The sequence below is a fragment of the Larus michahellis genome, chromosome 12 (assembly GCF_964199755.1).
Source record: "Larus michahellis chromosome 12, bLarMic1.1, whole genome shotgun sequence".
In the NCBI taxonomy this organism is placed as follows: domain Eukaryota; kingdom Metazoa; phylum Chordata; class Aves; order Charadriiformes; family Laridae; genus Larus; species Larus michahellis.
In genome coordinates this window covers 9040369-9065887 of record NC_133907.1, presented here as the reverse complement: position 1 = coordinate 9065887, position 25519 = coordinate 9040369, and the positions used below count along the sequence as shown (strand labels likewise).

General features: G+C 39.1%; 1 protein-coding gene across 1 annotated transcript; it reads left to right on the top strand.

Moving 5' to 3' along the window:
* Positions 1–161: 161 nt before the first annotated feature.
* Positions 162–16342, top strand: PARD6B (par-6 family cell polarity regulator beta). The gene is made up of 3 exons (XM_074605373.1): positions 162–544; positions 5174–5396; positions 14402–16342. Exons 1-3 carry the CDS (start codon positions 479–481, stop codon positions 15229–15231), a joined length of 1119 nt encoding a protein of 372 aa, XP_074461474.1. The 5' UTR covers positions 162–478; the 3' UTR covers positions 15232–16342.
* The last annotated feature ends 9177 nt before the right edge of the window (positions 16343–25519 follow it).

Sequence of the window (25519 nt, the reverse complement as noted above, 5' to 3'; positions counted from 1 at the left end):
TCTCCCCTCCTCACCCGCGCCGGGCGACCGCCTCCATCTTGGAACCCCGCCGAGCCCCGCGCAGGTGCGCGCCGCCACCCGCCCGCCGCCGACTGCGCATGCTCGGCAGCGGCAGGTGCGCGGCCCCGCCCGCCGCCTGCCGCCCGGCCCCTCCCGGCGGCGCAGGCGCACTGGCAGCGGCGCGCGGCTGCCTCGCCCCCGCGGCTGTGGGCGCCGCTGGCTCGGCGGCGCGGCAGGTGCCAGGAGCCGCCGTGGCGCCGCCTCCTGTCCCCCCCCGCCTCCCCACCCCCGTCTGAGGGCGGAGGCGTCGCGGCGGCCGGAGCCGGCGGAGCGGCCGCGGTTGCCGGGGGCAGTTGGCTGCGGGCCGTGCCGGTCGCCGTCCCCTTCTGCCTCGCCTCCCCTTCCCGCAGCGCGCTCGGGGGCACCCGGCGGAGAGAGAGAGAGGAGGGAAGGCGAGACGCACCGACCCGGCGGCGGCATGAACCGGCCTCACCGTGGGGCTGCGGGCAGCCGGAGCCTGGGCACCATGGAGGTGAAGAGTAAGGTGGGTGCTGGCCGCCGCGCCTGAGGGCCGCGGGCGGCGGCGGGGAGCCGGGCCGGCCCTGTGGGAGTGTCTGGCAGTAGAGTCGGTGTGAGGGGCCTTGAGGGGAAGCGGGGGGGACGGACGGTGAGGGGACCGGGAGAGGTGCTGACTCACCTGCCGGGGGGGGCAACGGGGGCGAGGGACCGGTGTCCGCCGGTTCGCGGCCCTGGTGTGGCTTGAGACATGCAAGAGCCGCCGCCGTCGGGGCACCACCGCTGCCCGTCGGCCCGAGGGGCGCCTCCCTGCCCCAGCTGGCTGTCCCTGCCCCGGCCAGCCCCCACTGGCCCGCTCGGGCTGCGGCAGTCGGGGTTAGGTGGTGGTGTCGCTGGCTGGGTTCACTGTCTGCAGGGGGAGGGGGGTGGGGGGCAGTATTTTTGAAGTGTTTTACAAAAACAGGTTAGTGGAGAAACCCCTTAGTTTCTGCGTACATACACAGAAGTAGATGTTTGGGGAAAGTTTGGGATATCTAGGCCAAAAGACATCTCCTTGGAGATGATTCAAACTCGGAAACCTGTTCTTCGTCTGAATTAGAAAAAGAGTACATTAACTTAGTGACTGTTTCTGTACTTTTTTGGTGGAGTAGAGCATAACCTGCATTACTTGGTAGAGGTAAGCTAAGCCGTGGCTAGCTTACCTTAAAGTAGAGCTTGCCATCTTGTAGAGGCTATTTGAAGGTTTTACACTGGTTTTATGAGTGTATCTGTATGTCACAGTTTATACCGACAGTTTCATGTTGTCAAAGCTTTGCACAATTGTATAAATTCTCTCATAGGTGTATCTGCATCCGTTGTTCCTATTGTTAATTTTTCATGTGCTGGTTAGACAAAGTCTTGGTGACAAAACTTTGATGTTCTGAAAGAAATTAGATTTTTGTTCTGGTTAATACTTGAAATATTTTGTTGACATGGTATTCTGCAGTTAATTATTGTAAAAGCATTGGATGTGCAGTATTAATGCAACTTATTAGTTAAATAAATGTGTGTAACTTGAGTTAAAACCTCCTTTTAATTGTTTAGGGGAATTGCAAGCGCACCTACATGGGAATGTGTTTTCTTCCATTGGTAGAAAAACGTGTCTCGTGGGCTTTTTTTTTTAAACTGGTCTACAGTCTGTTGTTTACATTCTGTTCCTTCCTTTCCTGCTAAGCAATGTTAAAGCAGCAGTATAGGTGAAGCGGTCAGGACTTGTGTTGTGTGGGTTTTTTAAGGATAACGTAGTGGTGAAACTTCTAGAAAATGTATGGTTGGTCTCTATAGCTTGAATGACGGTCATTTCTTTAAAGTGGTAACTTTCATATGGACAAAACCAGAAAGTACGGGAATAGCTGGTAGCCGTGATTTCACATACTAGTTAAGCATAGTTGTTACTGTGGTTGGTGAAGTCTTTTTTTCATCTATGCTCTTGTAAGATTGAAAACAATCAGTATGATGTGTTTATAAATAAATACTTGTTGCCTCAGCCCAAAACTCTAGGCTTACTGTTCCCCCATTGTGTGTGTTCCTTGGTTTAAAATATATCTAGGGATCACCTGTTTGATGTGTTCTTTGGTGTTTGTACAGGGAAGTGTAGAAGTTCTAATAAATAGGGACTGTCTCTTAAGTGCATATTGTGAAGCAGGTTTCAAGGCATTCCTAGAACTACTTGTTGCTAATGCATTATTTAACACACCTTGTTTTAATATAGCATAGGAGTCATCTTCCTTTTATGAAAGCAATAAATTCTAAAGAGAAAGAAGAAAGGTTTGTGTGGGAGGTGGAGGGACCCATTAGCATGGAGTGGTCTAGGCTTTGAAGACTTATTAGCAATGTACAGCTCTTTATTTAGATACTCCAAATCAATAATTGTGCCCCAACTGACAAAGCTGTGCCAGCACAACCCAACTGTAGTTGCAATTATATAAGCAAAATCTTTGTTAGTCTAGTTTATTTGATTTGGGTAACTGGTCTGAACTTGCCCAGGGGAATCCCCATAGTATATTAATTCCAGTTATCCCTTTCTCTCATCATAGAAAATCAAGTTTTATACCCCAAACTGGAGTGCCTGGTAGTGGTATGAAAGCCCCAAAATGAACTTCTATTTCTCTAGATATAAAATTCATGTTTTCCCCCCCTCTTTCTTATGACTTGGAATAATATTTTTTTTCTCTGAATGAAATCTAATATACTGATAAGGCAGATATTGTTACTGCAAGTGAGTATGTGTCCTAGTGCACTGACATTGCTTGTACTGTGTTTTCCCAGATGAGTTACCAGTGTAACAGCATACATTTGGAAAGAGCTCAGGTGGCAAGAAGCCTTCTCTTCGTAAATTAGTCTCTTACAATCTTTCATCTCCTCTAACCTTCTTACAAGTTGTAAGTGCAGCCTATTTAATTGAATGGAGTGCAATATTTGATATAAAACGAAAACATTTCAGGGGGTTAAAATAAACTATGAAATTGTATAGTTTTACTTTTGTCTTTATTTGCTTTATAATAGTATTGAACATATGGAAAACTCCATTAGGAAGTAATAATCAGATTATTAGTCTCTTGGTATTTGCACCAACTATTGTTGGTAACTTTTACTCCAAACTGAGATTGAGGTGGTTGGCTTTTTAAACTTTATTAGTGAATTATGTTTAAACTCTGGAGTCTTTCAAAGCCAAACAGTTGAAATTGATGCAATGCATGGACAATTCCTGTGACATTCATGCTTCACATAGCTGAAGAAAGATTTGAGAGACAGGATAAAGTCTTTCACTGATGTCATGATTAAGCGTGCTGCTTCTGATGTAATGGGAGTTCCTCCTGCAGGCTTTTCTTTGCTTTGCTTGTGAGCAGGTATGAATCATCCCTTCTGTGTTATTGTTAGTTAATGTTACTGTAATTGGAGGATTTCTAGAAGAGGAATGTTCCCAGATAGTTCTTTTATTTGAAACTTCTGGAGGAAGGTGGGGGTGTTGGAAGATGTACCTTCTTTTGCTGGGCTGTGTTTGAGTTAGCATGGTGTTAACGTGCTAACAACGGGGTCCTTGTCTCCTTATTTTCATTCCTTTGTTTGTTTGTGAGAACTCTAAAGCTTTTATTCTTCAAAAGGTTGTAATCAAATGTGAGGTAAAGGTTGGTGTGGAGGCTTGGTAACGTGCACCTTTGCACCTTCACACCTACTCGGTGCAACATATACCCAAGTATGTGATATTGAGGCTCAAACTTTCAGTCAGTGAATATTTTGTTCCACGTACCCTTCTGTTCTGCTTAAAACTAAACTTGCTAAAGAAATTACTTGAAGTCCACATGTTCACTGTAGGTCAGCTATAGAATTCACAAAAAAATGGCACCAACTGACTTTTTCATTTGTTTTCTATTTGTTAATGATTAGCTTATTACCCTTTAAATTCATATAGGAGCTAGTCTGCTTTTAGTAACCTGGCTGCTGCTATCTCTTAATTCCTTTTAGCATCTCTGGTATATTGTATGTGCCCCATATGGAGGGTTTGGAGTAATTTTTATCCATTATTCTGTTTGCTTTGGGTCCTGCATGTGTTGGGCAGAACACTAATTTTACCGCTGTGCTTGCTAAAATTGCAATTTGTCTGGTCTATATCAAATGCTTACTTTTCTATTTGCACCCAGTTTAGTCTTATACCTGCCACCACTGAATCATTGCTAGCATTGTTTTTTAATAAGTGTTTGTTATAGATGATTCAGGAGACTGAAACTTGGGTAGGCTAGGGAGCTGGGTTTTTTTGTTGAATGATCATACTGACTAAAGGGAAATCCTACCCCTGAAAGTACAGTGCCAGTGATTAAATCGTTTTTGTATATCGTCTGAGTCTTGACTGTTTTTATACACTGGATACAACCACATTTGAGTGTGGACCATGCAGGCAAATCTTCTGAATGCTCTTAAGGAGTAGTGGCTAGTTGCCTCCTTTACATTTCTCTTTAGGTAAGAGCAGAATTGATGTGAGATCAGCTCACTAAAGCTTTACTGCACATCGTTTGTACTGAAAAGCAGCAGCCATCCTTTTTAGGCTTCAGGTGGCTTTTTTCATTTCTTCTTTGAACAACTGGGAATCTGAGAACTACTCAGTCTTGCATAGGTTAACCATGGCTGTATAACAATCTATGCATACCATTCTAAAGTGCACTGAAATTTCTTTGAAAAAGTTCCAGGTAGTCACATACCATAGGAGGTTAATCATAATCTTGTTTTTGAGCCACCAACATCAGTGCTGGGTATGAATGCCGTCCCTTACCAAGAGCATGGTTGTTTCGTGAGTGTGTAAGAATCTGCAATTATTCTTGCCACTAGTTTGTCACCTTAATGCTAAGCTGCCATATTAGTGAATGCTTTGACCTAAATGGAACAATGAAAACAATTTTTGCATATTCAAAAGTACATGTTTTATCAAGAACCAAAAATAGTTATAACTTTGGAGGGGGGGGAACCAACAACCCCAGTTTAAAGTGACCTTTTTATGCCACTTCAATATTATCGGTTGTAGTTTTTAGTGCACTTTTAATTCCATGATTTAACATTAAAATCATTCTATTGCTTGAGAATGTTAGATTTCCATATTAATGATGTAAGATATATTTTGTTGTAGTTCGGAGCAGAATTTCGACGGTTTTCTCTGGAGAGGTCCAAACCTGGAAAGTTTGAGGAGTTCTATGGATTACTGCAGCATGTGCACAAGATACCAAATGTTGATGTGCTAGTGGGATATACGGACATTCATGGAGACCTGCTGCCCATCAATAATGATGACAATTATCATAAAGCAGTTTCCACAGCCAATCCTCTACTCAGGATTTTCATTCAGAGAAAAGGTAAGTGCGCTTAAAGTCTGTGAATCATCTGTTTATCCAGTTATACTGTGCTGCAGTAAACAGTGTGACGTATGGAGGAAAAAACCCTTCAGTCCTATTTCATCATGTTGGATTCCGTAATAATTATGGATCATGAAAGGTATTCACAACTCACCTCTCGTGCAAGAGCTTCCTCAGGCAACCTATTTATGCTTCGTTCTTTTTTTGCTTGTATTTAGTTCAGTTAGATAAAGTCAAGTTAAATCTCATAACAAATGCTTCTTTCTGGTTTTATGTAAGCAAATGAAAATAAGCTTTAAACCTCTAGGGTTTTGTGCTCTGTATGTTGGTTGCCTTTCACTTAAAATTCCGATCTTGATCAGACAAGAAGAGAGGCCATTACAGGGTGGAATCTTGAAAGTCTTATTACATGAAGCATTAAATGTCAGTATAAATTAAAGACTAACCTTGTAATATGCTACTCGTATCACACTTTCCTAATAAAATGTTCTGAAGCTTTCAAAATGACAAGCTTATTTCAGCTAGCAAACCTCAAATGTGAGCACTGCTGAGTTTGTTGGTTTGCCTTTAAAAGTGGCATGTCTTCTAGGCTCAAAGTTCTGTTGTCTTTTTCTGTTACCTGCTTTTGTTCATGAAGGGGGGAAAAAAAAATCAAATTTGAAGTTGTATTTGTTCTTGTCCAGGAGAACATATTCAGTATATGGAACTAAAGTGGAGGGGAGAAATCTAGTGATGGGATTTGAAATTGTTTTAATCCAGAGAAGTCAGGAAAACCTGATTTCTGCACTTGTTGGTTTTCTGCTTATGTGCATACAGGTGTGAGTGTGCATGCATCATGTGTATTTATATATATATATGAACACATGCATGTGCAATTCCTATCCTAATAAGGCAGTCAATTGATCTTTGAATAGCAGACAGCTTCTTGCTTAGCTATTTTATAGAGATGTGCACTGTTTCTGGTTGTTGCTAAGACGGGATTATTTTCCTTAGAAAGTACTTGGGCATCGGAAGCTTTTATCAACTTTCCCACTCCAAAAAATGAATAAGTTCCACAACAGCCTGACACAAAAACGATATTCAAAAACAGTGTGGCTGCCTGCCAGCTGCTGTGTTGCTGGCAAAATGTGTTTATTTTGTTTGTATTGAGGATAGTACAGTCTAGTAAAGCCTGTGTTTTCAGTCCTGAACTGCCAAAGGAATGAGCTATTTGCTTTAATAGAACCTAGAGGTAGAAAAGGACTATGATTCCGTTTAATCTCCTACAGTAGCCATATGACGAGAACAGATAAGCCACTTTGTCAGACTGGGATTATTGAGTTTATATTTTAACACCATATGTTTTTAGATTGTTACTAGTGTTACATGTTTAATGCTGTTACTAGTGTTACATTTGTAACACCTTATACCTTCATTGTACCTTTAAAGCATGATGGATTATTTCTTAGTACTCTGGTGTGAGAACTGATAATAGAATTGATATAATGTACAGAACTAGAAACAAGATTAACCCACTTAAGTTTATCATGCCAGGAATTGATTAGCAGGAAAAGTTATGCAGAAAGTATCAGTTGTCATCACCTTCCCTTTGAGACTACAGTCTTCTGGCTATGGAGTTTTAGGGAATAAAGAAGCCAGACTGGCATCCGAGTCCAGCACTCCAGCACTGTACTTTGTTCAGTATTAGTTATGACCATTTTGATCACTTCTGTTAATTAAACTGGGGCTTTGATTCCATTAGTATCCTTGACATATAGAACAGAGGTTTGTTTGATGGACAATGAGGAAATAAATTGATTCTGTATTTTGTCATAATTTGCCTGTAACTAAAGCTGAATTGCAGGAGTTAGAGATGTGTCATAATTTGTGCAGCATAATTTGTTTAGGTGTGATTAATTGATCTAATTGCACATATCTTTATTGGGTGTACTCTGAAATTGAAAATCAAAAGTCTGAACGAAAACCTGCTATTGATGGGACAGCTTTGGTTGTGCTGTTTTGGAACTATAACAAGTTACACAAGGTACTTTTCTGCCTGCAAGACTTATTGTGGCTTTCATACGTTCTCTTAAGTAATCTGAAAAATTTCTGTGGATTTTCTAGTGGAACTTTACCTTTTTTTGTGTTACCAGCAGTAAGTAATAGTTGGGAATTTAAGATCTTTGGCAAAAAGCCACTGTGGGGAAGAGAAACTTTTTGCCGTCTTAAAAGACAAGAAATTTTATTGTACTGTCTTACCTATTGAGAAGCTCCATGCAATCTGTGGAAGGCTAACATAAGGTATGAGCAGGCTACAATAAAATCTAGGGTAAATAGTATTAACTTCTTAGTATATTGCACCCAAGGAACACCTTAAGGGGTTGAAATGGGACCAACAAGGTGCTTTTGCAGTGTTATTAATAAGTGACAATGAGACTCTGAAACTTCAGAAATTTTGTTATGCCAGAGTAAGCACTCTTTTTCTCTTTGATTTTGACTCCTAATTTATGAAAGCTAGAAAGTTGTCTGTCCTAGGCATTTATTATGTGTTTTGGTTAATGTGAGCTGTAATGAGAGATCCTGTAATGAAATGAAATCCGATCACATTATTCCCCTTAGACTCTTCTAATTGTATTTATCTAAATTACTCTCAAAAATATTTTAAACTGCTCCAGTGATAAATCTAAACTGTAGCTTGATATTGCACAAGTCAAGAATGGCCGTCAGTTTGCGGAAAACAGTTGCTTATTGGAATTTCATTCTGCAGTTTAACAGATTAACAGGTACTGTTGACATCTGGAATTTAAAGGTTAAACTGATGTATCATGATTAAATCCAGATGTATGGGAGTCACTCTGTCTGTGAGAAAAATCTTACTGAAGATAAAATGGGGGGGGGGGCAACGGACATAGTCTGCACAGGCCCTGAAGGGCAGTTCGATGTGGGGGACTTTGCATTGTAAATACAAGAATAATAGAGATGATGGCTTAATAAAAGATATATTTAATTCTGATGTCCTTAAAACTCACTTGCAGGGTATTAAATTACAATATACAGCTCATGCAAGTTCTGCATGTACATGGCTGTACATAATAAAAGTGAATTCTTTGTTTAATGTATTTGTACCTCTTGAAGTAGATCTTTTCACTGAAGTTTTATTTTAGTGAAAAATAAGAAGAATTGTCTTTTTAAACAGCTCTCTCTGGAATGTCCTAGCTATTCTGAGTCCTCTTCCTAAAAGCATAGGTTAGTTTCCTAAAACCATGTTTTGTTACAACTTGTGACTAAATAAGAGACAAGATTTGTTGGGGCTTATTTAAAAAATACTAAATTTCACCTGTATTCAAATGCACTAATGATTTTGGGGTTTTGAAAATTGAATTTTTGAGGGGTAACTCTACATTACTTTGCAAATAGATCAGGAAAACATTTAAAATATCTGTATTGAACAATGTTAAATTGAAAACAGATTTGGCATTTATGGGCTTTCATTTTAAATTTCATGTAATAAGTATATACAAATTGGTGCCACCTTGAGCTTGAAATCATTCTTGCACTATGTGGACATTCTCCTCAACGCTATCTGTAGTTAACGCCTTGTCCTTTGGCTCTATGCCAAAATATTTTCCGCTGCAGCTTTAAACTGATTAGCAAGGTGCCAGAACAAAGATGCTTTTGTACTCGAGAATATTGCTTTAGAAAATTTGTTTAGCAGTGCAAGAGAGGTTAAACAGAGTCATGCTGCTTGGCTGAGGTTTGGAGAGATGAGTTTTCATCAACTCTGCATTATTTCTTTTTCTCACAAATTATGTAACGTGAACTGTATATCTTAAGGTTTGTGCTAATTTTTAATTTTTAGACTACTAAGACTAGTTATAATGCAAAACAACTACCCTGTGGTGCTTTATAGTTTCTTAAATGTTTTGACATGTGGCTTGCGATGTTGGGATGCTTTTACTTCAACAATGTGTCATGTAACTTAAGAAGTTAGTTTCTAAAAGCAAAAGCACCAGCTCAGTGTTAAGATTTCAGATTGTTTATTTGTCTTCTGAAAGAGACTTTTGAAGTTCATGTCTCTTCCAATACGTGTTTTTCTGATCTTAGTTTTTGTTTTAAAAGCACTTTTGAATCTCTTAGTTCACATACAGATATACTTGCATGATAATTCTTTCAAAGCCAGTCTATTTGCAACTGATCTTCATGTTTTCCCAATGACCGTAAAAAATTTGATTTGGACAAAAGTTTTAGGCCTTATTAGCTCGTAGTTGTGGGAAGGCAGGTTGGGTGGTGATTTTTGTGGACTCAGTTCTTGTTGGAAGGGAAGTTGTGAAAAGCCACGTGAGTAGTTCTAGATCTAACTGTTGGGTAAAGAGTACAAACTTACTGTGGTCATTGGCATGAGACAGTAACTCTACTTCTTGGATGTAATAAATGTGTATATGTTTGTATATCTAGTATATGCCAAACTTACTGTGTAGACACAGAAGGCCTGAGTGTCAGGAGAGGGATCCTGGTATGTGGCCTGCTGTGAAGGTGAAGAAGCTTTACAGCCCACTGTGGCAAGCTGGGAATGTCAAATATGATACACATTTGATATGACTGAATGTGCAAAATACCAGATACTCTGTCTGGTTCTTTGACAAGAATCTGAATGTCTGCATGTTGAATTTAAGGAGAAAAACCCCCAAGCTTGAATATACCCTTAAGTGTTGCAATGCATGTGTAAGAGCGCTTGTACGAAAATCAATACTGATAATGTTTTGGTATGCTACTGTTTCTAAGCCAACTCTTGTAGTAAAAGCAGTAGAAACCCAGGGCTTCACTGGTACCAATGTGTTGGTACCTATATCCTAGGTAACTAGTGCAACTTGCACTCTAGCACAAACAAATTGTGCATATTTAATTTTTGTTATTGTCTTTAGATGAGTTTACTCCAAAGGGGAAAAAACCCCAAACATAATGTGTCTTAAAGTCTGAACTATATGCAACTAATAGTCAAAATGCTTCTTTCTGACTTGCTCGCTGCCTTTCTGGAGAACTTGCCAAAGAATAGAGCTCTTCTGGAGCAATGTGGTGGTAAATGCCTAGAAACATGTTACCACTACAAACATAAAAGAAGTGAAGCTTTTGAAATGAGGCAAAGTGACGTGTCTCGCCTGTGCAATGTCTTTCTGGTGCTTGGAATATTTTTTTCTCTGTTCTTGTGGAATTTAACGTTGATTGTGCAGTTTTGAAACCAGAGTTGTAAAGTATCAGAGATCTACACTAAGTAGACTTGCACTGCACAAAAAAGTTGTTACATAGTTTTTGAGATCACTAAGATGCATACCGGCTGCTGGGGGGCGAGGAGGAAATCCATGGTTTAAAAAATAAACTTTGCACTGACTAACACTTTTAATTCTAATATTAAATTCACCATTGTCTATTGTTTGTCTAAAATCTTCACCTGTACTATCACTTTCTTGCTGGTGTTGTGTTACTTTGTATTTAGCAGTAAAAGATATTTAAAGCAAATCTAGTATCTTATTTCACAATTGCCCTTTCCGAGTTGTTTTGTAAGCAATTGTAGTTCCAAATAAAAAAGAGAAGCTGTTGCAACTCATTGAATTGCAAAAATCCTCACAATTTAACAACCAGATGTCTAACTCAGAACTGGTTGGATGGGTTGTCAGTAGAGATAAGGGCAAAACTTCTCACGGTTTTTTTTGATTATAAATTTTTAACAAACTTTAAAAGAATTGCTCCATGTTGTCTGAAAAATCAGCGTGTTAGTTTTCAGCAGTGAAGTACAGGATTTTTAAGGGCTGATCTTTAGTCCGTTAGATATCTCAAAATCCATTTTACAGAGAAGATGGTAAGTTTGCATTTTTGGAGGTGTTTTACAGTTCAGATGTAGTCCACCTGTTATGCTTTGGTTTGGGAGGTTGGATTGTTTTTTAATCAACCCACTCTTCAACACAACTGACTTAACAGCCTAGAATCTGTTCTTCAGATGCCTAAGAGTGTTTCTAAAGCTGCCTTCTTTGATGTTGAGATCTAATGTTATTTTAATTTAACCTTAAATTAACCTTAAATTTTTTTCTCCTTAACCTCTTTTGTTGAAGAACAATAGTAATTCTGTGCTTTTCAGAGAGAACCTTTCAGGCTCCCAAATAAACTAAAAATTATTTCCTGAATTTACTATCATCTGATTTAATGTTCTCAGGCATAGCTAGTGTAGATTCTTCTGTTTGCTTCTACCTTCCTACTCTTCCTTGTACAATTTTTAGAATTGTAGAACAGCACAGGTTGGAAGGGGCCTTGAAAGATCATCTGTCCCAATCTTTGATGGGAAAGGGAGCCTAGATGAGATTATCTAGCATACTGTCTGATTGCATTTTGAAAACATCCAGTGACGGGACCCCACTGAGTCCCTGCAGAGGTTGTTCTAGTGATTGATTGTTCTCACTGGGGCGGTGGGGAAAGACTTCTATTGAGAGGAAACCTCTCCCAGTGCAACTTGTACCCGTTGCCCAGTCTTCTCCATGTGTCTACATCCCCTTGGTGGCCACCTCTGAAGTACTGAAATACTGTGGTGACGTTACCCCCGAGCCTTTACTTCTCCAGAGAAAAGCGTCCTGAGCCTTTCCTCATAGGGCAGGTTCTCCAGCACTTTGATCATCTTTGTGGCTTTCCTTTGGATCCTCTCCAGTCTGTCTTCATCTTTCTTGAATTGCGAGGTCCAGAACTGGACACAGTGCACCAGGTGTAGCCCAACAAGTGCAGAGTAGTGGGTTGATCACGTCTTTATCTCTGCTAGTAATGCCCCTGCAGATGCAGCCCGAGGATCCAGCCTGCCACTGCTGCAACAGCACGCCGCTGAATCCTGTTCAGCTTGTCCACCCCGGGTCCCTTTCAGCAGGCTGTTCCCCAGCCACACACATCCCAGCCCGTACTGGGCTCTTCGGTTGTCTCATCCCAGGTGCAAGGACTTTGCACTTGGCTTTGTTAAACTTCAGACTGTTCTTCCTGGCCCAGTCCTAGATTTAGCTTCATTTTTACCTGATGATCCTTAGGAGGCAGGGAACCAGATTTTGCAGAGGCTGTCTCAGTGGGTGAAGTGGGAGAGAGAAGTCCCTAGGGTGCTGTCAGTAGGCACCTTCTCACATGAAGTGAGAGCACTGTGGGGTGTCTGTGCTAAAGTAACACATGTGGAACAATTTGTGTCAGTGTTGCCTTTGTTTATTCGGTAACTCTTGCAGAAACACCAGTCTGGGTAGAAAGGTGGCCAAATCTGAGAAACAGAAGTAAAAATTAACGATGCAAGATGGATATAATATTCTAGAGAGGCATTAATGTCTTCCTGAAGTAACTGAGATTGCCACAAAAGCGCCTGGCCATGTAGACTTAGCTGTCTTCAGAAATAATTCCTGCTTGTGTCAAATTGTTGAACAGGTTTATCTGTAAAGTTTAATACAAAGATGTTCTGTCTTTAGCAAACAGTTTTGCCAGCCTTAATGTCTGATTATTTTTTTAAACAAAAAAAAATAATTAAGAAATGTAAACAAGGCCATCATCAGGACACATTTTTTAACCCATGTTGATGAACTATTTTGTTACTATTGTGTATGCACAAGGTATGAGTTTAATAAATCTCTTTGGGATTTTGATGGGCTAATTTAAATTTGTTTCTTTTCCTGTTGTCCCTTATCTTTTAGAATACGAATTCCAAGGCTGCCTTAATAGACCAATCATTCTTAAAAACCTTTTCTTGTTTTCAGCAGCCCTAATGTCTGGGGAAGGGAAGGGGTTAGTATTACATGTTAGAATAGTGGTAGGCTATTGCTTCAGAACTACTTTCTGTGTTCTATTTTGCTTAAATCGTCTGAAGAGTCCGGATATAACTGGTACATGTCTGTATATCTTCATCTTAGCCTGGAAAAAAAAAAAAAATCTTCTGACTTACAAACTCTCACTGTGTCCTTTTTTCATCAGCAATTGACAACTCTCCTGAAATTTCACACTAGGGTAGCATTTCCACAGTTATTTCAATTCACTGATTAAAATGTATAGCAATTCTTTTACTTTCTTGGCTGTACCAATGGCATCTTAATGTGATAATACAAAGAAATCCCAACTTCTCTGAGCCCCAGGGTTAGTGCAGACTAGTTCTGCTTGATTGCTTTTATCTACTGCAGAAGAAAACATTGCAAAAATAGAAGTGTAAATCTAAGGAAACTTGAATCTGAATATGTTTTGGTTTGTTGATTTTTGAAGAGTTATAGCATATTAAAAAGAAAAATGGAAGCTTCCTTTTGTGAATAGGCATTTCAGGCATCAGAATTGCTTCTGCAGAACATATTTTCTTTTCCATTAGAAGTATTTGTATGACTTAAAATTCTAAGCCATTTGCATACTTCTGTATCAAATTGTGGCAATTACAGCATTGCTTGTATCAAACAGTTTAGCTTAAAGTATTTGTGTGCAAGATCTCTTTGTTTCTGTTCCACAGCCATTTTACCTACATTGCATGGGGGCAGGGAAGAGAGTACAGAATGGAATAAGCTTTCTGGAGTTTGAATCCAGGTCACTTGGCGAGCTTCCAGGAACTAGGCAATAATAGGCATACTGGCTGCTTTCCCTTTTTCATTCTTTCTTTTCCAATGATCTGAAACCTGAGGAGAGAAAACTAACTAGTGGAATTACTCTGAATAAAATTAAAATGTTTCTAGGAATGTACTCACTGTTTCCATTCTAACCTTTCTCTCAAGCAGCTAGAGTATAGTTCTTTGTATCTCTACTGCTGCTAACTTGCTTTAATTTTTGTGTGTACTGTCTTTCCTTTGGTAGTAGGAGACCAAAAGTATTACAAACTTTGAAACTCATAACGTTAAAGCTCTTGTTTCATGTGTAGAAAGAAATGTTTCTGCTGTAGCAAGCCAGAAACCTTCTAGCTGAGATGTTTCATTCTGCTAACCTAAAACACGATAGCAATGTGATATGGACCACATAAAGTGATCTAATTATCAATGTGCTATGTCTTACAGAAGATGCAGACTACAGTGCCTTTGGTACGGATACTATGACAAGGAAGAAAAATGTCTTATCAAATGTGTTACGTCCGGATAATCACAAGAAGAAGCCACACATTGTCATTAGCATGCCACAAGACTTCAGACCAGTGTCTTCTATTATAGATGTAGACATTCTTCCAGAAACCCATCGTAGAGTACGCCTTTACAAATATGGAACTGACAAACCCCTTGGATTCTATATACGAGATGGCTCTAGTGTCAGAGTAACACCACATGGATTAGAGAAAGTTCCAGGGATTTTCATATCTAGGCTTGTTCCTGGAGGCCTGGCTCAAAGCACAGGCTTACTGGCTGTCAATGATGAAGTACTGGAGGTGAATGGAATAGAGGTTTCAGGAAAAAGCCTTGATCAGGTTACAGACATGATGATTGCGAACAGCCGTAACCTGATCATTACGGTAAGACCAGCAAACCAGAGAAATAATGTTGTGAGGAACAGTCGGACTTCTGGCAGCTCTGGTCAGTCTACTGAATCTAGCCTTCCAAGTAGCACGCCAAATATTTTAGCGAATTTCTTGCAAGGAGAAGAGGAGAGCGATGAAGAGGACATTATTATTGAAGACAGTGGTGAGCCACAGCAGATTCCAAAAGCTGCACCTACCAGTGAAAGCCTAGAGTCCTTGACACAAATTGAACTCCTTCATGAGTCAACGCAAAATGGATTCCTTCCTTCCAGTGAGATGAACTTGAATCATTCAGCAGGCAGCGTGAGCATGGAATATGAAGTACAAGATCCAGATCATAAGTCATTAGAAGAAGATGGAACTATAATAACGCTATGAAATTACATTGTGTATTTTGTATTAAGTAAGGATGCCATACGTGTTTTAATTTGGCTTAATGTGTAATACATATTATACCTCTCCATCTACCGAGCACTGCAGTTAGATTAAAAGGAGGGAAAAAAGTAAATACAAGAAGTTCAAAATTATGTAAGTTGACTAACTTCAGTTAATTCTGCACTTCAATGTAAATACTTCACAAAGATGGAAGATAGTTGATAAATGACCGAAACTGGATGAAGAAAATGTAAACTGAAAATGAAGGATAGCTAAGAGATGGCTGTGAGCTTTTTTTAATGGTACTTTATAATTATTTTTTTTAATGCAGAATACTACTGGTTCTATAGAAGTAAACTTCCATTATCGTGTGAGGTTGACTATCTAATGTACTGTGGTTTCATGTTCATCTCAAGTGCTGCTCATGTGCGATGGAGCTGCTTTAGCCACTTCATTCCTGTTCTGGACTGCTGTTTAGCCGGTAGAGCTGTTTGTGTGGCTCTGTATGAGGAAACTGAAAAATAAGCAGAGGTTGGGTGGAAGGGATGTTCTTGGTTGGTCTAGTTGAGCAACAGGGATATATGATAGTGGTCAGCAACTGGACAACAGTCAGGATTTGAAGGTGGGGCCTTCTGAAGTTGACTGTTCCTTTGTAAGTGAATGTGCAACCACAGGCTCATTAGTCATGCACCTTTACTGTTTGTAATGGCCAGGCAAGCTTACTTTTAATGACTATGATTTTGAAATTCAAATGTGAAAGTCTTAACACTTACGTATTGAAGACCTGTTCTCATTTTTAGTTTGCAGTGTTTAAGGATATCATTTGATTTAGTTGCTAATCCCAGTAAATTTCAAAGAAATCAAATGTAAAAATGCTACAGAAACAACATAACAATGTGTGTTAAAATTGCAGTCCTAGTAGAAGCTGTAAAGATTTTTACTAGGAAAGGTTTGTTGTAGTGGGTCTGAATTATGTAAAAAGTGATGTTCTTCAAACCTAAGCAAGTTAGAACACCTTAAATTAAATCCCTGGGTTAAAAAAAAAAAAAGGTTTAAATCAGAATGAGGCTATAATAGAACTTGCTTGAGCCATGTGATATTAAATTATTCATTATAACGAACTAAACTGTAAATTATGATCTTTCTGTGTACCACTGACGGGGTGTTTTGAATATTACAAAGTTGCTATATGTAAAACAAAATACTGATGACGAGTCCTGATACTGCAAGTGCATAAGTATGCCTGTAATCAGCTGCAAACGTACTAGGAGAATTGCAGGGAGAGGCTTCTGGCTTTTTCTTTCCCCTTCCCGGTATCTCTTGCATTACCCCTCTGGCCCTCAGTTCCCAGTCTGACCCTTCCCTGGAAACGTAAGCTGTGGCAGGAGAATGAGATGGGGACTAATAGCACTGAGGAGAAGGTGGATGGAGCTTCTCACCGGGGACCCAGCAGTCTCTGCCAATCTCTAAGAAAGAAATGGGATGCTACCAGTTCTGTACTGTGGTACTGTGCTGATCAGAGCCAGTAGTCTACGTTCTTGGAAGCATGTTCTGTCCTGTGGGAGGATATGATGAATGGGAAAGGAGATTAGCCTCTTTCTTTTCCCTCAGTCTGTCTTGCGGCAACATCTACCTCTGGTAACTTTACTAATGAGACTAACTGTATGTTTAATGTTAAGGCATCTGTAAAAGTCTTTATAGGATATCAGAGGCTAAAATTGTATTTGTTTAATATTTTTGTAATAATGTAAACAAAATTGCTTCAGAAATTACTGCTTTTTAATTTTACTAAATGCAAAAATTAAATTAATCTCATGAGCATAAAATTTATGAGCATGTGCTCTTATGAGCATATTTTCGTAATTCATATCTCATGAGCATTAAATTCATATCTCGAGCCTTCAGTACCATTGGAGTTCAAGTCTCGTGGATGTCAAGAAAGGCTGTATTCGTGCCCTTTTTGACTTACGGAGAATTGGCATAACAGACAATGGCACTTTGCAAATACAGGTTAGAGTTCTGCTTTGTTTTTATTTATGGTTTCTTCAGTATGCATGTGGAGAGGCCCTGGAATCTTTTTCTGATGTGAGCAAGAATTTTGAAGTGTTTTACTGATTTTGCTAATGATTATTAAAAATTAAGTAACTACATCCACTTAATATGAAATGAGGAAAAGAAACGTTCATTCTGCAACATGTAGATTTTAAATAGACGTTTTCTATCAGTGCTGCTCTACGCTTCCTTTATTTAAGGAAGATTGTTTACTTTAAAATGTCTTTTTTTCCTTTATCAAAAGACTTTCCTTCCTGTATGAAATCATCAGTGGAGGGCGACTTTCATTTATTATGCTAGTTTGCACTTCTGTGCCTTTTATTTACTTGAATGTATTGTGAATAATCAAAGGAATAAAGGCACTTGGATGAGAAGAGAAATGAGGTCCACAGATACAGAAAATGAACTGGTAGTGCGCTTAATACAGGTGTAATGTTTCATTCAGTGGAAATACATTATGGGTCTAATGTGGTACATTAGTATTTTGCAGCTTGGATGATAGCTTTGAGCTATTGACTTACACAGGAGGGTTGAGTCTGAGAGTGTTAGTGTTGCAAGGTAACTTATTGCTTAGGTACAAACACCCAAGGTTAGTGTGCTGCCAAACTCTGTGTTACCTAATCTGTACTTATAACAGATGCATGAATAGTTTGAATGTAAATGCCAGTATTAAGGACTTGTAGAAATTTAACTAGGGTCCTACTCTAAATTGCATGAGAATATATCTCTTAGGACCTTTCCTGCAAAGCGATTAAATGTGAGACAACGTTCTTTTTGACACATCATGTTTTGTTTTACAGAAATGTGGTTACATGTAGCAAAACCGAGCATTTGGGACTTCATAAAAACATTAAAGAATAAACCTAAAAATGGGTTTTTAGAAGTATGTATTTACAGTTACAATGACAGACTGCACAGCATGTAATTGCTTAATGCTGCAGTTACCATAAAGTTTCTAAAGTTCTTCCATATCTTACTAATGCATACACTGTTAATTATGAAATATTTTTAAATTGTTACTTCACGATGATCAACGGTTGATTATGAGTGGCTAAACTTAATTTTATAGTTAAATGGTACTGGGGTTCAGTATAAGGGTTTTTAAAATATGCTGATATTGTTAGCCTTTCATTCACTACCTCCTAAATTTTTAACATCTTTGCAGTTTTCTCCTTGGAAGAAAATACTTAAAGGCTTGACTGTTTTATATAGATTTTATCTTTAGCTAAAAAAAAACAGAAAAAATCCAAAAGTGATAGTGAGGATGCTACGCATGATTGACAATATTACGCTGCTATTAATGTAATCTTTGTGTATTAAGTATCCTGTATATGTAAATTGTATTTTCAATCCAGATTTTATAAATTAATTTATAAATATCCAAATTATTTCAAAATGGAATGGAAAACTAAAATTCCTTTGACTAGTGTTAACTGTTGTGTACATGCACAGTGGGGGGACAAGTCACTCCATACTTGTGACTGGGAGACTTAAGTGCACCTTAATAGGAAAAAAAGAACAAATTCTTAAAATAAATGCATCTTAATTCTATTGAAGTTCTGCTATGGTACTGGATAAGTCAAGCCTAACTGTGAATCATATGTTTTTTCCACAACTGAATTAAATTTAGGACAATGTTCTCACAAGCTGTCTTTAACATACGTGTATTTTTGTGAATATTATGTATTTTCTAATTAAATTTTACTTGCAATGTGATTTTTACATGAATGAACTTGTTTAAAATGTCAAATATCAGTATTTTTCTTACAACTTTAATGTATAATGTACATTGGTATCTCACTGAATGAAGATTGATTTTACAAAATCAAGCTAGCTGTAGTTGTATATTAGTCTTATATTTTTACAGACTGGAATAATAAATGGATATAGAAATAAAATGGTTTTTTCTCAATTACTTTGTCAGATAAGTAAAAATGAGGAAGAATGTATCCTCTTATTCTCAAGTGTGAAAGTAGGTGGGCTTCATTCTTTTTTTTTCCTCTTGGGCAGCAAGTGGGCTGTGTTTTCATAGCTGTCTTAAATGTTTGCTTCCTCTGCTCCCTTCTCTGGAGCAGATCTCTGTGTATGGAAGGGTTCAAAACATTTGTCCTTCAGCGCTGTCGAATAACCTGTGCTGTGCTTATTCCTACAGTAGCTGCAAATAATGAATCTTGCTTTGTATCACTTGCCAGAGGACCGCTCACAGTACAGTTCAGGTCGTGAGGCCGGGGAGATGGTCCCTCATCCTCCGTCACCTTTGTCACGTGCTACTGGTGATGTGGAAGTTTTCACTGTTACTGTAAGTATTTGGTATAACTGTCTGCATTAAAGTTTTAACTTGCACCCGTTCCACTGGCAAATGTTTTCTCCCGTATCGAATGCCTTGGCAGCCCTTGTAAACATTTACCTAGTGACAAAAGACTTAGGGGTTTTTTGCCCTTTTGTGTAGGGCTTTTGTGACTGCTGGTCTCGGAGCCAATCTTATGACTTCTCTTCTGTACCTTCCTTCATATATGCATGACTAGTTTCATTTGTATGGTTCAGTGCTTTTCATACTTGCCTATGTAGCTATGGGAAGGTGACAAAAAGACTGATAACAGCACTAGAGTATCTTAATGTGGGTATGTACCTGAGAGAACCCAGTCTACTTCATCTGTGCACTCGAGTCTCAATGTCTTGTAGCTGGAATAAGTTTCTTTACTTTGCACAGAACCTGATGGCTCACCCCTTTCCTCAAGGAACGCTGAAATCGCTATGGTATTCTTGAAATGATGTGAGTTTTAAAAATTCATCATGCCTGAATTAAAATTCAAGTGTAGTATTTTTCTAACTTCAGAACTTCTATCCAAATGCATAAATCTCTGAAACTGGGAGATATTTCACTGACTCAAAGTTTTTTAGCATGTGAATTGTTGTAAGAGCAAGTAACTTCCTAGTATTGCAGCTGAAACTTTTCAAGTATTGGACATTTTGAATAAATTAGATATGAAAAACTGAGGAGCAAAATCTGAAGATTTTGCAAGTCAGATTTCAAGATTAGACAATAAAATGGCAAACAATTCAGTGTAGGGTTAAATGTGCATGTGTGGGGAAAAAAAATCCATCTTTGCCCATGTAATGATGAATGCCAAGCTCACGTGCCTCTCAGGAGCCGGTCCTGGGCTATGATAGTTCAGTGAAAACATCAGTCCCACACTTGTAGCGTAAAAACCCAAACTGTGTTAGGAAAGGAATGAAGGGCAAAACCAGCAACACAGTGTTAATGTATAAAACCATGGTTCAGCAATGCTTTTAATAGTGTGCAGTTCTAATTGCTTGTTTTCAAAAAGCATACCAGACTGAAAAAAAGTAATGTCATATGCATTATAAAATGTTTTTAGTATAACAAAACTGAGGACTGGTCAGCCTGAAAAGGATTGTAAAAAGCAATGAAGCTGTGCGTAAACAGTTTTGTATGAGGAAATTAAATATCAACAGATTACAAAAGTGCAATGGAATATAATTTCCATTTACCAACTTATTTGATTCATAGTAAATTTTATCTCCTGAAGAAGTCATTTTTAAGGAGATCAAAAATATATTGAATGTAGAAGACACTATTTCATGTAAGGTATACTTCCACAGAATTAGCCTGACATTGACCTGAACTCTCTGCAAATGCATCTCCTCCAGTGTTCCTTGGCTTGGGACTGACTGAAGGTGGGGGTACTGTCACTGAGCGGGAAGTGCTCTTCCAGCAAGAGTACAGATTATTTTGCTGGACCATTAGTGTCTCTATGCCTTCCAGCAAGCTTCCGTGTCTAAGAGAATTTCTCCTAAGTAAAATCCACTAAGAATCAAGGGGGTGGGTTATTGCAGGAGCGAAGACTAAGGAACATATCCTCAGGAACGCATGTATCTATGAGGATAAAGTAAGCTTGATGGGGTGCTTTAGGCAGGACAAGAACTGGGAGCGGACTAATGCTATATTGACCTGGACTGGAGGCGCAGTACGGAAGCTAATCTGGGACACTTTAAGGGTACGAGACTAAAATGCATACTCATTCAAGTCAGCAGCACTATTTCTGCAAATCACTCTGATCCCTATTGGTAGTTTTTCTAAACTAAGAAACTTAACTGTAAAGGGAGACTGTAACTTTTTCTACTGCTGCCTCCTTGAGGAAGGAATGTAACTGTTAAGTACCATGCAATAACACGTCCGTCCTTTAAATGCCAACAGTACTTAAATTTCCTCAAGGTGATGAGCTCTTAACAAGATGTTAGGACTTCAGTTATGTTATGAAATTGAAAACTCATGTATGGTTGCAGATAGAAAGACTTTCTGGGATTTTTCATAAGTAATCAGTTGAAAAATCCTCTCCTTGGTATAGCAGGAGAAAGACTGAGACTAGTGCTAAATACCTCTTTGAAGTTTTCTTGTTATCTTAAAACTACCTGTGGCATTCTAGTTTCAGACTTGCCTGAATTCCTTCTGATGAACATGTGTTCCTTGCAATACAAGTATCAGTATTCAGATATGATTGTGTAGCAATTGCATGTGGTGATGCTAGAGGGGAATAATCGGCTTCAAGGTAGCTACATAAATGGCTTCCAATACTAGCATGAGGAAAAATGTGTTGGACGGTAACAGTATTGTTCTTGGATGCTGTAGAAATATGCAAGAAATGGTACAGCTGGTTCTTAGAGAGGCAAGATTGTAGCCAAAATTTAAGAATTCAGACTCCTTGTGTGGCTGTGATGGATCACTTGTGTACTTTCCCTCTCAAATAGGAGATAAATTTGTCTCTGAGGACTTAATGTAGTATGCTTGATTTTAAAAGTGCTTTAGAAATATGAAGCACAACGCGATTTGAAGAAGCGCTGTGCTATTTAACCAGCATTTCTTATTACAGCAGTTCAGAAGCGTTGCTAAGAAGATAAAATTTCCTGGCCTTCCAATTAACATTCCTTTGTACTTGAACTACCATTTTATTACCTGATAGTATAAGGAAATGCCTTGCAATTTCATCAGTATGAAAGACTTATATTGGGCTCTGTGATACTACATTTAAGAAAGTATATAAGAACATATTTATTGCCCCCACGTTTGCTTTCCACAAATGCTTTCTTTTGAGCACCCAGTAATACCTAGTTACTGGCTTTTTTTTTTTTTGGTAGTCACAGATGTGTTGGCAATGCTCAGAAACAAGGAACGGAGTTTGAGGCACAGATGAGAACAGCAGATGATGTGAAAGGAGCTAGAGAAGGTAGGGACATCATCCAGTGCAGGGGCTCATGCTTGCATAAAAATAACTTATTGGTGTGGTTACAACAAAGCTGATGTGTATCATAATCTGGCATGTCTAAATCGGTTCTGAAAATGTGGCCTAGTTATTCACAGCTGCAAGACAAAATGGAGATGAGCGTAAAAAGTTGGAAGTGCATAGGAGATATACTAACAAAGGAGGTAAGAGTCCCAGCATATTGCAGAAAGGAATACTTAATTTTGCAATAGCCAAAAACTTGTCTATTACATTAAGCTGTATAAGCTGGCCATATAAAAGATACTATTTCTACCTGCAAGCTTTGCCTCTCTCTTTAGACCTTTGTAGCTGTAACAATAACCTCTAGGCACAAAAAGGGTATTCTTGTTGTGAAGCACTGGAGTTCCTACAAGGCCTTTCCTTTTTTTATTTTTTTTTTCTTTTGCTGCTTTGCTATTCTGGATATTGTGGACTCTGAGTCGGTGGGGGGAAAGTGGGGTTCTCATCTTTCTGTTGGAGGATGCAAAGGATTTGGAATTCTTAAAACGCTCAGGAGAAAGTATTGAATATATAAACATAGATTTCTCTGACTTTCTGAATGCTACACAAGGTTACATAAAATGCTTGGACTTGTAATTCAGAAATTTTAAATCCTAATAGCTTATATCCCCTAATAACCTTGTTATTAAGTCTGCCTTTCATACTTTTTCTATCCTGTGCTGTAAAATGAGAAAACTTAAGAATTTGCAAACAACAACTTGCAAACTTAAGAATAAATGAGCTAAAACTTAATGCAAAAAAAACTACTTGCAAAAGACAATTTGGGTGTTTTATTAAACATTGAAATGCTATTACCTGTCTTTCAGAAATACTTCGTGTGGTTAGTAACTGGATCTGTATAATGTAGAAAAATTGTTTGGCTTTTTTGAGTCATCCTGCAAAGTTAGTATCTTGAAAAAATGAAGGAATTCAACATGTGGCTTTCCTTGTATTTGGGCTGTGCTTTATACTGAGAAACTGTTAGGATAGTGAGGACAGAAGGGTTATCCCAACCTTACAGCTGAGAGAGGCAGAGGTCATGAAGCCACTTGGTCATAGGAACAGAAATACAATGTGTGGTCTGTTCCTTTTAGCACTGTTTTCTCTTGAGAGGCTTCCTCCACAGTAAATAATTGATGCCAGTGCTAAAGCTCACATGGATGGCATAGTCTATATGAAATAATCAGGAGGAATCTTAATACTTTTAAAGCACCTAAAGTACTCCCCCTGGCTCCTTGTGTTTCTTCTAAGCATACCTCTTCACACTCTTCCTATGATAGATAACTTAGTTTTGTAACAGTTAATCTGTGATATACAAAAGTTAGGAATATTTCATTCTGATCTGTTAAAGCTTCCCAAACACGCTTTCCAAATCTCACTGAAGTTTTATTGCGTGCATCTTTCCCTGATAGAAACACTTCTTTCAAAGATACCGAATACAAACCCTTGGGGTCTACAGCATAAATGGTACCTGAGTGGCTGAGCAGAGAACAGGTCTGTGCTGTTAACTCTGCAAATCCATGGCAAAGCGGCTGCCCAGATCCGGAGAGCTTCAATTGAAATGAGAAATGAAGTGCCCGGAGATGCAATGTGCTTCTCCTCTATGCAGTGCTGGTCAGTGGAAGATCAGGTTTTGCAAATACTTTACAATCTTTTATTTAGTCACCACAAGTGTAGCATAGAAGGGTCTGTCTGGTGCTATTTTCAGGGTGACAGAGACTAGATTCAGCTCACCGTGTCTGTCCCTATTCTTGACAAAAGGTTTGGGGAAACACTGCAACCTTTTAGCTCTTTCTTCTGTTGCTTCAAGTACCTCTTCAAGCTAGGCCGCTTTGATCTCAGCAAACCACAGACTATAAACTCGGCATTTTCTTATGATGCTAAACTGAACTTTAATTCCTCCTGTTATTCAGCAATAATTTGGTCTTCTCCAAAGCCAAGAAAAGCTTTGGATGACAGTGCAGGCCTGTTGTGGCCTTCTGCTCTGCAAGCACTCAAAAGTAGTTTTATATAGTATAAAAACCTAAAATTAGATAATGTCTCAAACTGATCAGTTGAAAATACTGCATATTGCTTTATGTCCCTGGCACTACAGAGACCCCTTGACCCTAGTATGAGTCTTCAGTACAAGATGTGTGGGCCAAACTTCTTTCGAGGGCAGGCTGCTTGTGACCTCTTCCAACTGAGAACAACACTGTTATTGAGAAGAAACATGCTGTTATTGAGAAATCCTCCCCCTCTTCTATCCACCAGCCCTTGACTGATCATTGGTTATCAAGTAGGTCCTATTTCCTGCTTAGAGGAGGAAGAACAATGAACAAACTGAGAACAGATGGTTATTTTTATCTCGACACTGATTGCTGTCTTGATCATCTGTCCCTCTCTAAAATATTGCTTTCATTTAAGAGGGTGTTTTAAAGGAGCCTAATGCAAGGAAGAGCATCTTCTGTAGTCTCTCTAACTGCAGGCTTCCCCAGGGAGAAGGACAGGGTCTTTTTGTGATTTAGGCACTGTGTCACGAGTTCTGCTCTGCCTCTTATAAAACTGAATGTCTCTAACCTCAAGTCATTTAAATACTTTCCTTGCAAACAGGGCGTAGAGAAATTCTGAGCACCTTAAAGCTGCATTTTCAGCAGCAGCCAAAAATAGAGATCGGCTCTAGTGCATCTATCTGATCATTGAATATCTGAGCCTCTGTCCTATAGGCTGCGGTACAGGCTCGTTCAAGCAAAACGCTATTAAAAACCCCTTGATTTTAAGAGTGGTAAATGGGAGAGGAAGCTTTGTGCTGGGGGGTGCGCTTTTCCGTGGGCGAGAAGGAGAATTTTGGTGACTTTTAAACGAGAATAAGCCTTGGGCCCTTGTCTCTTTGAAGAGACCCTTATGGCTGGAGGGAGAGAGGGGCTAACGCCGCTCGGGGACGCGGGGGGCAGCCCCGCTGCCGTGTCGCTAGGTGG

What these genes read in the sequence shown, in the direction of transcription:
- PARD6B (XM_074605373.1), top strand. Translation starts at nt 479, where the DNA reads ATGAACCGGCCTCACCGTGGGGCTGCGGGCAGCCGGAGCCTGGGCACC. An exon ending in CCATGGAGGTGAAGAGTAAG is followed by an intron (nt 545 to 5,173) that starts GTGGGTGCTGGC and finishes ATTTTGTTGTAG; the next exon opens with TTCGGAGCAGAATTTCGACG. An exon ending in GATTTTCATTCAGAGAAAAG is followed by an intron (nt 5,397 to 14,401) that starts GTAAGTGCGCTT and finishes TATGTCTTACAG; the next exon opens with AAGATGCAGACTACAGTGCC.